This window comes from Anas acuta, chromosome 2, assembly GCF_963932015.1.
Source record: "Anas acuta chromosome 2, bAnaAcu1.1, whole genome shotgun sequence".
In the NCBI taxonomy this organism is placed as follows: domain Eukaryota; kingdom Metazoa; phylum Chordata; class Aves; order Anseriformes; family Anatidae; genus Anas; species Anas acuta.
In genome coordinates, this window is record NC_088980.1 from 149,749,442 (window position 1) to 149,763,256 (window position 13,815).

At 36.2% G+C, this 13,815-nt stretch overlaps 1 protein-coding gene across 5 annotated transcripts in view; it reads right to left on the reverse strand.

Annotated features, from left to right (window-relative positions):
• Window positions 1–652: 652 nt before the first annotated feature.
• KCNQ3 (potassium voltage-gated channel subfamily Q member 3) overlaps window positions 653–13,815 on the reverse strand; it is a 193,793-nt gene continuing 180,630 nt past the window's right edge. For 4 of the 5 annotated variants that reach the window (XM_068672677.1, XM_068672675.1, XM_068672674.1 and 1 more), the window contains 6 exons: window positions 12,947–13,134; window positions 11,754–11,856; window positions 8,436–8,567; window positions 7,655–7,753; window positions 5,748–5,832; window positions 653–4,795 (listed from right to left, as the gene is read on the reverse strand). In XM_068672677.1, coding sequence (XP_068528778.1) covers window positions 4,058–4,795; window positions 5,748–5,832; window positions 7,655–7,753; window positions 8,436–8,567; window positions 11,754–11,856; window positions 12,947–13,134 — 1,345 coding nt within the window. In that variant the 3' untranslated portion in view covers window positions 653–4,057. The remainder of the gene's footprint in view (window positions 4,796–5,747; window positions 5,833–7,654; window positions 7,754–8,435; window positions 8,568–11,753; window positions 11,857–12,946; window positions 13,135–13,815) is intronic. The other variant, XM_068672676.1, reaches the window with a different exon arrangement.

Consider the following 13,815-nt stretch of genomic DNA (forward strand, 5'->3'; position numbering starts at 1 on the left):
AAAATATCTCAAAATCATTGAAATTCATAAATAAAGGCAGATTAGGACCTAATTCTGACCCAGTGCATTTGTTTGAGGCTTCTTACTGACTTAAAGGAGAGCAGAGAAAACCCCACACTTGCTAACTATAAAAATCATTTCAAGGTCTGAAATGTATTCTTGGTTACTCATAGGAGTCAGCAAAGAGCAGATCCCAACAATTAATTGTTTTCTCATGTTAACTATACATAAACAAAGATTCCAGAAAGATTTAAATCCAAGAAGACTAATAGCTGAAGACTGGAATGCCACACACTGATGAAAGACGGGTATGAAGAGTAATAATGGACCTGGATGACTCTCCCACCTGAAATTGTTAATAATTTTTTCTTTATTTGTGGAAAACCTACTCTGAGAAACAGTCTTAACCTTTTAAATGTTTCCAGGGTTAACAGCCACAGATACTTTATTTTGTTTGTTTTGCCCAGTATCTCTGGCAGACACACAAACTGCAGCTCCTCGGTTGACACGCTTCTTGGACTCAACCTAAGCTGGAGTTTTATGAAGTTTTGGTGCACATCTCAGATCTGGGAAGATTTCCAGGTCTCACCTTACTGGTGATATCTAGACACATTTACATTGCCACCACAAAGAACAGAATGAATGCACTCTGTTTTTTGTTTTGTTTTGTTTTGTTTTGTTTTTTAATCCAGATGATCTAGAAAGACAGTGTTGCTGAGCACAGTGCCTTTCTGAAGTGACCAGTGACTGGTTTCAATGGAAATAAGTGTGTTGGGTAAAATAAATAATAAAATAAGCTAGTAAGACCATACTTGACCCGCACCTAGTGTATTTTCCAGAGGACCCAGGGATGCCCACTGTACACAGCCTTTGTGAACTTGCCACCAGCACCTTTAGGATGAAGCAGGCCCTAACTGGTCACTTAGCATGTCATTAAATATTTCATGATGTAACTACAGACACCTGGCCCTGTGTTTTTAACCTACTTATGTAAATTGATACTTACAGTGCATTGCAAATGCAAATTTGAAGGTAGTTCAGCTGCTGCAGTGCACAGATTTTAGGGTAGCCCAAATCCTGATTTCCCTAGGGGTGCACTTTTGTGTGCAGATAAGACTGATCCAAATCCCTGCCTCTGCTTGGATTTTTTCTTAAAATTAATGTACCTTTATAATGAGTTGATTTACAACTTTTCAGCCAGGATTAATACTGAGAAAATATTCCTTTTATATGACCTGGCATAGGAGAGATTAGAAACCTGAACTGAAGAACTGGAGGGAGAATTGAGCAGAGAACTGCATGGCATAGCCACTGTCAAAGGTCTTCACAAACAAATTTCTCAAATTGCACTTGGCTTTGGGCTGTCTTGATTTTTGATTTCTCATCTCTAGAAAGAATCTTAAGAAGGGCCAAACTCCACTGAAATCAGTAGGAATGTCAGGCACTTGGCATACTAGAAATATGAAACAAGCTTGTCTACCATATACTTACACACAACTTCAGAAGAAGTCTAGCAATGTTAATATAAGTTTTCATTACTTTTCATTCATCACATGAGGGTTAAGTTTTATGACTCACCATTGATATATATTATTACATTAAAAAGATTGCAGCAACTACAGTATAGGTATTTCCTAGAATCATTGGTGGCCAAAAGTTTTTTTCTCAACATGTCAGATTACAGTGAATTACACTTTCATCAGCTAGTTTTATTCTCTTTGAGTTTAGCCATGAAACTGCAGCAAACACAGACTATTTGTCAATTAAGTAATTACCAAAATTGTATCTTGTATTATCATAGTTACTGACCTCAGAATAGCCCGTGGACTCAGCTCAGTCTCCAAAGGCTGTAATTGGTGTGCTTTGTTTACTCAAGTAACTACAGCAATTTCTTCTCCTTAAAGATTTGACCCAGAAGGGTGTATCATGATTTTAGCTAAAAAGCAGATCCAGTCTTAAGAGTACAAAAATCCTAATCCTTTAGATGTCTCTTAAATAGAGAATAAATAATAAAGATGAAGGCAATGCCTACATCTGGAAAAGAATAGAAGATGCCTGGATGAGATGTCAAAAATATGAAAGAATTAACAAACACAAAGTTTACTATAGTGATAAAAACCCAACAAGGTGTCTTTCACCGAAGCAAACTCTATCCAGGCCTGTGCATTATCCAGTTACAGATACACATGGGAATCCCAGTAGGGTGCATCTCTTTCTTGTGTTCTAATTGTATGTATCAATGATGCTCAGTTGTATAGCTGCAGTATAACAAACAGTCACTACAGAAAAATCACTTTCTAATGTCTTTTTTTGGTCAAATCCTTATTTCTTTGCTGGTCGGTGCTCTAGCCATGGTAGTACTCATTAGACATTTGGAGTGGCAGGGATGATTCTTAACAGAAAGTGGACAGGAGCCATGGTAGAGAGGCTGCACCATGGATCAAAGGGGTGGAGGTGAGAGCCTCATCCACTGACTGTGGGTGTTTGTGACATGCCTACTTCTAAGGAAATCACCCTCAGCTCCCTTTGAAGTCAATTGGCAATTGTAGATAATGGAGTTAAAGGTCTGATTAATCCTATCCTAAAGATGATGTATGCTTTGGTTCTTGTACCCTGCGCTCACTGACTGTATTGATTATTTTTCCACAGCTGTAAAGTGCATAGCAATAAAATTTGACATCAGATGGACACTATTTCATGGACTCCTGAACTGAGATCAGGTGAATCCTGCATAGGATATTTGGACAGATTGTTTGCACTAGCTGTGCAGATACTACATTCCCATTGTGGTGGTGAGATCTCAGTTTCATTTTTGCCTGGTGCTCAGTGGGCTGGATGGTTTCCTTGCTCTCCCTCAACACATTTTCCAGTTCCCATGCAAAATGTTTGGCTGAGGCCTAATGAGTATATTTATACCTCTGTTGCTCAGGGACAGGACACAAGAATTATATTTATTTATTTGTACATTGATGTTAAATATGATACACATACATGGATTTGGAGCAGTCCATTTTGAAGAGAAACTGTAAGCCAAACCCTGGCATCTTCCTGCACTGTGGAACCCCCAGGGAACAAAACAGAGAGACTCTGCTCAAAGCACCTGACAAATATTAGAGAATTGAGTCTCACAACTTGTATATATGTAAGTATAACTCTGAATTAACAGATGGGAAACTGAAGCACACTTGCATTATGCAGCTTACTTAACATCATGTAAGACAATAAAAGAGTGGAGAGTAGAAACCTGGGGTTCCCTACATTGAATACCTTTTGAATACCTTTTTTTTTTTTTTTTTTTTTTAACAGAAAGAAACCTTGTCCCCATAAGAAACCAATGGGCTTGGCAAAAGTTTTTTCTACAAAACAGTATTGTAGTCGCACTTCCAGTAATTTTATAACCACTAGTGGAGATTTTCAAAGTATCTTGAGGAATTTATACAGTAAATAAATATCAATGACTAACCTACCCCTAGTTTCATTTGGCATTGTATTTCATGGGTAGTTGTATAATAGATCACATGAGAAACATTTAGTTTACAAAACTGTTTCAGTAATGTTATTTACTTTGACTCAGCTTTTTCCCTTTGACTATTAGATCCTTTTGGCTAGGTTGGATAGAATTGATTTACTTATATTGGAAAATGGATTCAGACTTTTTATTTCCACAAAAGGATATTGCTTCTGGAACTGTTTTGACTTTGCTGCTCAGTTTACAAAGCGTAGCAAGGACCATCATATCTTGGCTGTTATCAATCCACCTTGTATTGAAGAGTATCAAATAGATATGTATCATAGAAGAAATCAGCTGTACCATTTATATAGGGTAAAGTCATGCAAATCGTGCTCAAAACTAAGCTCCTTAGTTTTGGTAGCATGAAAAAAACTGCATTAGTAAATTGTATGAAATGGTGCAGAATGACTACCACTAATTACACATGCATCTTATGCAGCCATTGGTGTTTTGAACTAGTAAGCTTTGGGTGTAGAGTAAGAGAGATATACAAAGTATGCTTACATTACATGGAGAAGTCAACCAGTGACTAACCCTCCCCGACTTTTAAACTGGCTTATTTGAAGGGGTCCATATTGAATCTGAAATCCCATCCCCTGTTGAAGACAAAGGCATGGAGCCACTTGGTGTAAAAGGATCGGTGTCTGTGTCTGTTTCTCCCTCTGCTAGGTAGCGTTTCTCTCTCATCCATGCAGATCCCCCATTGGGGCCAAATGGAAAGTCGTCTCTGTCTTGGGAGATACTGAAGCCACTTGGGGAGCGCTCAAGTTCCTCATGGTTGACAGAGAGAAGGGACAATGGCGTATCGCTGTCTCTTGTTAAGCTCCTTCTCTGCCTTGGAGACACTTTGTCTGAGTAAGGGCTTTGCAGGTCTCCTTGGGAGTGGTAGCTAACCTGCGAGTCCATCAGCGTAAATATAGGCAAAACTGTTGGCCTTTCTGCATATGAAGTTGAGGAAGGTGTGGCTTGCAGTTTGCCAGAGTTTTGCCCACCCGTTGATAAATGTTGTGAATGAGTCATATGACCATGTGCTGAGAAACCATAAGGACTGACTTTGTTGACTGGAACCTGCTGGAAGCTGTATGGAGTTTCATGAGCACACTGCTCAGTGTATTTGTATATTATTGTTTTTAATTCAGAATACTTATTTTCTTCTCTCTTCTCCTTTGCAGGAGAAGCAGTTTCTTTCAATGGACTTATCTCAGCGACTTGTATTTGCAGCTGTTCCATATGATGCATATGCATATCGACAAGAAAATCCAGTTTCTTCCCCATGTCATTAACCTGAAAAATACCAATTTTATCATATTGTCTCAGTATTGTTATTTAATAAAATAATCAATGCTTTCATAGGTATACTTCCCCCACAATTATGTGTTGCCATCTTTACTGGTCATGAAGGCAATTAAAAGATAATCATGAGACAATTGCAAGATAATCATGACTTTTTCTTGGAAGCTGGACTGCAGTGGATGTCCGTTTATATACTAATTGCCTCAGATTAATTGCTTATGAATTGTACCAGCATTTTTTCTGTATTGTTGGATATTTGTCAATCCACTATCCAATGCAACATTATGGTCAAAGTTGTGATAGCATACTGTAAATAGCTATTACCAAAATGCAACAGATGGAATTACCTTTGCACACAGACCTCCTCTCTAACTTAATAGTTCTACAACATAAGGGTTAAATATCAGCACTAATTTTCCTTTCTCTTTTGATAGTATATTGCACCTGAACATCTACATTCCACGATAAGATCTGTTGTGAATTAATGCAACTTGCCTCCATCTTAGTTATGTATTTAAAAATGAGAGTGTCATGTTTTTCTAAGCATAGGGTTAAAATGCATAAAGAAGACACAGAATATCCTGTGGAGGCAATAATTTTGAGTGCCAGACCCTGCAAGAGAACATGGTACTCACAGCAAAACACCAGCCATGATAAGCACGGAGTGAAAAAGTCTCACTTAAACATGCTGGTATGGGTCTTGCTGCCATACATAATTACAACCATTCAACAGGTCTCAAAATTTACTCTTCCCAGGTAATTACATTACTTCATGGAAAAATAATCAGATAGTTTTTTGATCATTAGTACAAGATCTTTGTGATGCTTGATTGCCAGCAATACAAATCTGCCTGGGTCAGACAAAGAATGACATATAATTGATATCAGTTTATTGTTTCTGTACAAGCACCTCAGTGTCCTTTGTTGTCATGAAATTACATACCTGTCGTTCAACTTTAACAAATTTGCCCATCATACTTTGGTCTTCAGTATCTGCTGTAGATGCTTTGGCTACATATGGATCATTTCTATAAAGAATTAATATATCTATTAGTGTTCCATTTTTCTTTGCATCACAGTGAGTAGTTTATATCAGAAAACAGAAATGCCATGTTAGTGGTATACTAACATAGCTCATTGGAACCCCATTTAAGAAAGGATTGGATCTGGTTATTTGCAAATGGAATAAAAATATTGCTCTGTGCAATTTCAATGCATTTCTAAAGAATAGATTACTGATTTTGTGTTTAATTTTTTTTTTTTTTTTTTTTTTTTTTTGTGTTCAAAATCGAGACTGAGATTAAGGCAAAATAAAAGCAAACAAAAAAGCTCAAAATGGCAGTCAATGAAATTGATCTCAGAGTTGGTGGAAAATTTTCAGATTTGTGAAAAATGTTGCAGTCTATTCTGATAGTAGGTTTACAGATGGACATATGTTTTGAAATCTAATTCTTTCTAATTAGTTTGTGTGAAGACTTTGAGTATGAGTTTCATGGTTGAGTGTTTTTTTTCTCCATTTCATTAAACCAAATAGAAAGTGGCAGAGACTGGAAAAGCTGAAAAGAGAGTCTCGCCTGGATATTTAAAGTAGATTACTGAATACATTTTCTTCTACGTAATTTCCTACTGCTCATCTGTCAGATGAAGTAAGCTCAAGAGGTAGGAAGATAACCTCTGCTTAACTAAAGAACCTTGATTTATAACATCATGGGATCTGAGATGGTCATTGTCAAGCTAAATCTTTATCTAAATGGTTCCAAATCAACTTCAAAGGAAACTATGTCTTTCCGCAAACTGTGTCAAAGTCTAGAAAACTAATTTATAGGCTCCTGTTCTTAAGATGACTTAGAAAAAATATGTCCTAAAACTTTTGTTTTAACAGGTCCAGTTCTTGTCCTCTCTTTTTGACAAAATTCAAAAATCACAGCTGTGGATATATCTTAAAGCAGAAACTATAACTAAAACATGTCAGATTTTGCAGGTTGGGTTATCACTGATATGGCTCATGCAAATTTTGCAATCTGCTTTGTTTCCAAAATCATCATTGCCTCTTTCCATATAAGTAGGGCTCTGTCTTCATATTTTCATGTTTTCAGATTTTTCACTGGGTGGGATAAACCAGATAGAGCCAAGTTAATTTATTTTTTGTAAGATTACTTTTGTCCTGAGAAACCGTAACAGCTTTGGGGACAGATTGTTGATGGCTTTGTGTGGTTCTTCATGGGTATTTATTGACAGATTGATAGTTGTAAATAACAGAAGAAAAAAAAAAAAAGTCATTTATTATTGAATTTTTGCTACCAGGATTGCAAGAATACAATAACATGCTGTAACATTCATACCCAGAAACCTGTTGTTGCAATTTATTTTCAGCAGTTCCCTCTAATCATTGATTTTAAAGCTGCATCATTGAAACTCTGTGTTTGTTGTCGGTGGGGGCTATAATGAAACTTTTTTCACTTCAGGAAATTTTAAGTTTTAATTTTACCTTAAAACTGTTGGCAATTTTTATTGATTTTTTAACTGTTTTCACTAGTTGGGTGTTAGAAATTCAGCACTTCAGCAATCATAAATACATATTCTGTATAAAATCACATCTGCAAACCACAGAGAATCTGAGCTAGACAGTTAAGAAGCCATTAAGTTTATATGTCCATTATACATAATTCTTAGGGAAGCTAGTCTCATTCTGATCAACATTTACACATATGTATCTTATAGTATCATATCCGCTTAGTATTGTTACTATAACAGTGTTCTTTCTGGATTAATTAAGTGCATGCTTTTTGGTATGAGCAAACGTTTATATCTGTTATGGTCTGTGCAAAATACTAAGCAGAATAATTTCACCTGGGAGACTGTTGTGAAGGGTAAGAAAAAGCTCCTCCCTTTTGGGATTTCTTATGCTTGGGAGTAGATGGAGGTCCAGGTGTAAAAATCATATCTACTCTGAAAAAAAAGAAAAGTGCAACTGCATAAGTCCACCTCTAAATGCTAGCACATGATAGAAACAACTATGGATCTCTGCAGAAAACAGTAACAAAGACTCAAAAGGGAGTTTTGGAAGTAGAGCTTAAAAAAGATCAAGGCAAAACTTGCAAAGCTAACTAGATATTTCCTAGGCACCCAAGCATTGCAGGGACATGTTGTAGACACAGATTTCTAACATCATGAGCTCTCTTCAAATTTCTGAGCTCAAAAAATATTTTTGTATATGTTAATTTACATCTGAGCAAAGGGGATGTGAAACCTTCCAGGCTAATTTGTTTTTTCACTCATACAAGGTCTTTCACCAGGCACAGGTCGGCAGAGAATCCATCACAAAGGAAAGCTCTATGTAGTGTAATTACTGCTTTTACTGATTATCTGTGCAAAGGAGAGAAGGGGGAAAACTTCCCCATAATCAAATGAACCAATGGTCAAGAAAATTCTCATGATTTTTGATTTCCTTCTTCTAACTATGAGCCAGTGCTCTTTTCTACAGCTATGCCAGCTAGCTGCTCACTCACCTTTACTCTTTGGGGAAGAGGAAAGCGTAAAGATGTAGCTTCTGGATGACCTTGTACACAAATAGACCAACTATGCTTTTGCCAGCACTATACATTTTCCCCACTTCCCAGAGGATTCTTACCTTGCCTGAAGATACTTTATTCTGGAAAGCATATCAAGATGCCCTGCTGAGTATTGCTCTATCACATCCTTTACATCATAAGGCCTCAATGTCTCCTTGAATTTTTTTTTATAAAGACGAAACTGTAGAATTCTGTGAAATAAACAGGAAAAAAAGTAATACTAAGTTCTTATATAAATTCCATAATGACCATTTGCAGCTTTATCAAATAATTGGTGAATACTCTGGATGTCTGAAAAGTGAAGTTGCTCACTAGACAAATACTAGAAAATAAAACATAAGCAGAGAATCTCCAATATCATACTATGTTTTAAACATATAATAGGTGGCTTTTCATAGCTAATAGGCTAGATTTTCCTAAAAATAATTATATACACATGATGTATCTTTTTCAGTACCATCTTCATAACTAGAAATTGTTCAAAGCAACCTATGATATGGAACTTGTTTTTGAACAGCACAGGTCACAGGAGATGTTGAAGCTGAAGGCACAGTTCAGCATATTATAAAGCTAATTTAGAGTGTATATATAGTGTTGAATCATTTTCAGCTTGTTTTTCATTTAGCACCTAGGAAAGTTTTGATGGGAAATGTTAACTTGTTATAAACGTGGAAGTTAAGTAGTCAGCAGATCAAGTTGTGAAGAAAAAGAAAAAAATGTTAGAACTACTTGAAGTGCCCTTGAAAAAGTAGCAGTATAACACTATTGTAGTAGTGGTAGTAGTGGTGGTGGTAATAGTAGTAGTAGTAACAATGATGATGATATAAATTATTATTAAATGTCCTGGTAAGTAATAACAAAATCATGGATATAATAAGGAAGCATGACGGCAAGATTACTTGAAAACTGTTTTGCAACCTTTTTTTTTTTTTTTTTTTTTTACTTACTTTCTGTTTATACATTGTTCATGTGTGTCTTGGAAAATTAAACAAAGAGAAAAAATACATATGTAAAGAAGGAAAGTATTTTTTTTTTAATATGTTTTTGACTTGGAATTCACGGATTTTCTTCCTCAGTGTAATCTTCATGTTTTTCTTGGTCTAAATTGTGGAATTACTTTCATCAGTTATGGTTCTGACCTGTCTTTTATTCAAGTTATATGATAAATATATATATAAAGACTTTCATTTAGCAAAAATAATTCTAGCATGACTTTTAAAATCTTTTTGGACTACTTAACTTTGTTGCAAATAAGTCTTTCAATGTCCAAGATTTCAAAATTTTACCTATGCCTATTCCAGCCAAGATATATATGATTACACCAAAACTATACTTAAAATAGGAACCACACTGTTAGTGATTTAAATTTAAAATCTTCTTGATTATGGCACTGGAAACTCATTAAGAGGTTTTGTCTGAAATAATTACTTCCTATTAACATTCTGGGTCTGGATAAACTGTACAGGGAAAAAGAAAAGAATAAATAAATAAATAAATACAAAAAAAAGCTTGGCATCTTGAGTCATAATTGAGTTTAAGAGGAAATTACATGAATCAATTAAGTTTACACAGAGTGTGAGAGAGGAAGTTTTGCAAAAGTAATACAGAGTCTTATGGAGTCTTAGTCTTATGGAGGTGGGGACTGTAAATAAAAGGCAGTGGTGTATTCTTTGAAAACAAGGAGATATCAGGGAAGGAAAAAGGGGAAGATTGTGGAGGAATCAAGGATGAAGGAATTTTCAGCAGGAGGGAAGCAGTCATGGATAACAAAAGCAAAGCCTGTGGCATATGGCTTTTGGCATGCTTGAGAAAATTTGAAATTTTAATATCTAGTTTTTCTGCACTGAGCTGGAAAGCAACAAGGAGAAAATACTGCTAATTTTAATTTTATCTGTAAATATAATATAATGCAGTCTTGGATTATTGGTAAAAATAAAATGAAAACAAACAGACACTATAGTTATACAGAATAAAATAAGTACTTAGATTCAGACCACTCATCAGTTATGGAAGCTCAGATGAGAGCAAAATGGAGTTACAGATAATTATATGTTGTGAAAGAAATACCATGTATACAGTGTTTTTCTTTCTCAGCCATTGCCCAGTTATTACAGACGTCTACTGTCGAGGAGAAGAGGAAGAATCTGACATTGGTTTTCAGTTATAATCCAGTAACACAACCTGTTAGTATAATATAGCATCCATAAATGGGGGAAAAAAAAAAAAAAAGCTCTTCAGAAGCTGTTAATTCAGCTCCTGCAAATGTATATTCTCTGGTAATACAGGACTTACTCTGTGTTACCATCAACTGAAAATTTGAAATAATACCTTTCATCACTTAGTAGTTGATTGGAAGTTATTATGGGCAGAAATAATCCACACTGAAATGGGGAGGAGGGCAGGTTGGCTAAGAGCCCTTGCATGGATTGGGAAAACATACAGTCATAACCAGTGACAATGGGACATTCATCTCATACACCTGCAGCTGATTTACAAACATTTCAAATGTAGAATACACAATCATGTTCCCTGAACCTTTTTGAAGAAGATAGTTTGGGACACTCTAGACTTGAAATTCTTCTACTGGAAGGTGGTAACTCACTGAACTCACCGGTCTAAAACAACTGGTAGAATAAAAAAAGTGATTGCAATGAAAATAGAATATTTTTCCTCTGGGGGCTTTTTTTTTTTTTTTTTCCTTTTTATGTGTAGAGTAGAAAATTCACAGTGGAGAAGTAACAGAGCATAAGTGAACAAATTTCATGTTTTTGATGTTCTAAGCACATTACCAAGCCTTACCAGGAGTTTTTTAACCCCAGGGATAATATCTTGTGATGCAAAACTAGAGGTGACATATGTGACAGGCTGAAGACCGATGAAATGGAGACTTCAGCATCTATTAAAGCATGACAGACAAAAAATATATTGCAGACTCATACAATTGTAAATAAAGAAGAATTGAGTCAGCTAAGGATTTGCTACTAAGCTAGAATTCCAGCTGTACATAAATGTTACACTCAGTAACTTGGGCAAGATACTATATTTACAGCATATTTTAAAGATAAGCTGTATACTACATTGTTTTATAACAAATATGTTTATAGTGTCTTGCAAAAAATGGCATAATCAGTGTTACTGAAAAACATTTTCCTTTCCGCATATTTTGAAAGAGGACTTGTATAGGACTTTTTTTTTTTTTTTTTTTTTTTTTTTTGCCTTTCAGTTATCTAGAATTATCCAGTCTATAGCATTTATAGTTCAAGTATTAAACTATGAATAACAACAATGAATCAACATGCAGCAATACAGTGGTGTGTTTTCCTGAAGCACAAACATTCAAAATCAAAGCCAAGCACCAAGAAGTCAAAGACATTTACCTGACAGCTCGGATGGCTGTCTTGAATGTGGGGATCATATCTTCCATGAGGAAGTCACTACTGTCGCCTCTCTCTTCTCCCATGGGTTCCCCTGTACCTGCATCTGCAAGGCAGGTCAAAAAAAAAAAAAAAAAAAAAAGACGTGAACATCTGACTGCACAATATACAAAGGGATAAAATAAGTGTAATTTAATAAGGAAACATTTATTGTGGTTTCCTCTTTCTCTAGTCAACTTTTGAAATGATTTTCTTAATTCTGCTGGGATAGTAGTAGATCATTTGAGGCATCTCCTCTCAGATTCCAGCATTTTGAAAACATTGAGAACTTTTCTTCCTTTCAAATAAATTTAGAAGTTCCCACTTTTATGAATGTATATGGTGAAAAGTCTTTACCAATCTTATTTTACTTAGGGCTAGAACAGCTGTAGAAGCTACAGGCCAAGTTCTCCTACTTGCACTACTCTGAGCTCATGTTACTTCATGGAGGAGGATACTCAAGTCCCCAGCATGGACACCCAAGCTACAGCCATGGTAGTATGGATAGATGCACAGAAGCCAGCTGGCACAATAAAGGAGAAACTGTTCTTTAGACACCATTTAGACACAATAGACAATAACAGAAAAATGTGTTGAGAGAGACCGAGAGGAAAAAATATCCTCTCTTGTGGTATGGACACCACTAAATATAAACCTGCCGAGGGGCAGCAGTCTTAGGGAAAGTGGAAAGGGAACAGCAGTTCAGTCTATAAAATGTGGTTTTAAGGGATTTCAGTGAGGAGGTATTTGAGATGCCTAGACACAGGCTAATGCATGCCTGGATACAGTTTAGCAGGGAGCTGCCTTAGCATAGCATCCCTGATAATTAACAGACCCATGATGTCATGTGCTTTTGTGGGGACATCAGTTCACTGACTGGTGTGCCCTTTTGTTCAAGTTCAAATGGGTTGACTCCATTTATGGCCAAATCCAATATCAATAGCTCTTTTTTGGAGGGCCACTGCCTTATTTCATGTACTGTGTTGTCTGTACACCAGCATTCATTTCCTGGAGCTTCCCCAAATGTGCCACATGAAACCAGGAGGTGGCAATGCTTGGCCCAGAAAGTCACAAACCTTCAACAGAAGATGCAGAGGAAGAAAGTAAAATGAAGAGAAAAGGGGAGGGATAGAAAGAAATCAACACAGATGGGCTACCTTCTGAGCTTTGCCAAAAAGCGTACGCTTTCATTCGGAATGCAGTGCGAAAACGCTCCTTATTATTCAAGACAACATTCTTAGGCTCTTTTGAAGGACTTTCTTCAATGGCATCTACATTCAGAGGGGTAAATAGCTTTCCTTTAGTATTGGTACCACGAACCCGATCCAAGAGACCCAGCTTTTGGCTACAAAATAAGCAAAAGTAATCATTTTCCTCCTTTGTACACTTTTAACTTGTTTTCATGATGCTTTAAATATATAAGAGGCTAAATAAATGTTTTGTACACAAGGACACTGCTGGGGCTACCGTAATACATCAATGTCTTTGTAAGCAACAGCTAAGCTCCACATGTAATTAACTGCTTTTTATGAGCATTTTTTTTGTATCAATGTTGAAAATGTTACCAGAGGGTTTTGCTGTCCTCTCTACGTAATGTATCACAGTGCTTCAGCTCCAGTACTATGTCTGAAGCATGAGATTTATTATTAAGAAGAGAAACACTACTACTTAGGCAGTTCTATTATCTAATGACAAGGATGCTTGGCCTTTCCCGTTCAGTGCTTCCTTTTTCTACTGGGTCCATGGCAGGCTATTAAATGTGACTACCAGGAGCAGAAGAAAAGTCAGATGTGCTGTGAACCAAATAAATTATCAGCAAAACACTGGAAAGGCATTGCCAAGCAATTACTAGGTACATGGTAGGGCAAGCCACCTAGTTCTCTCCATTATTCAATTTCAGTCATCTCTCACTATTATAGGAATTGAGGTGTTGTAGACAAATAGTGGTAAAGTGACATATTTTGTTCCTCTGATGATTCCTTGCACTGTCCTCTTATGGATTTATGGACCAAAGATCTTTGCCCTT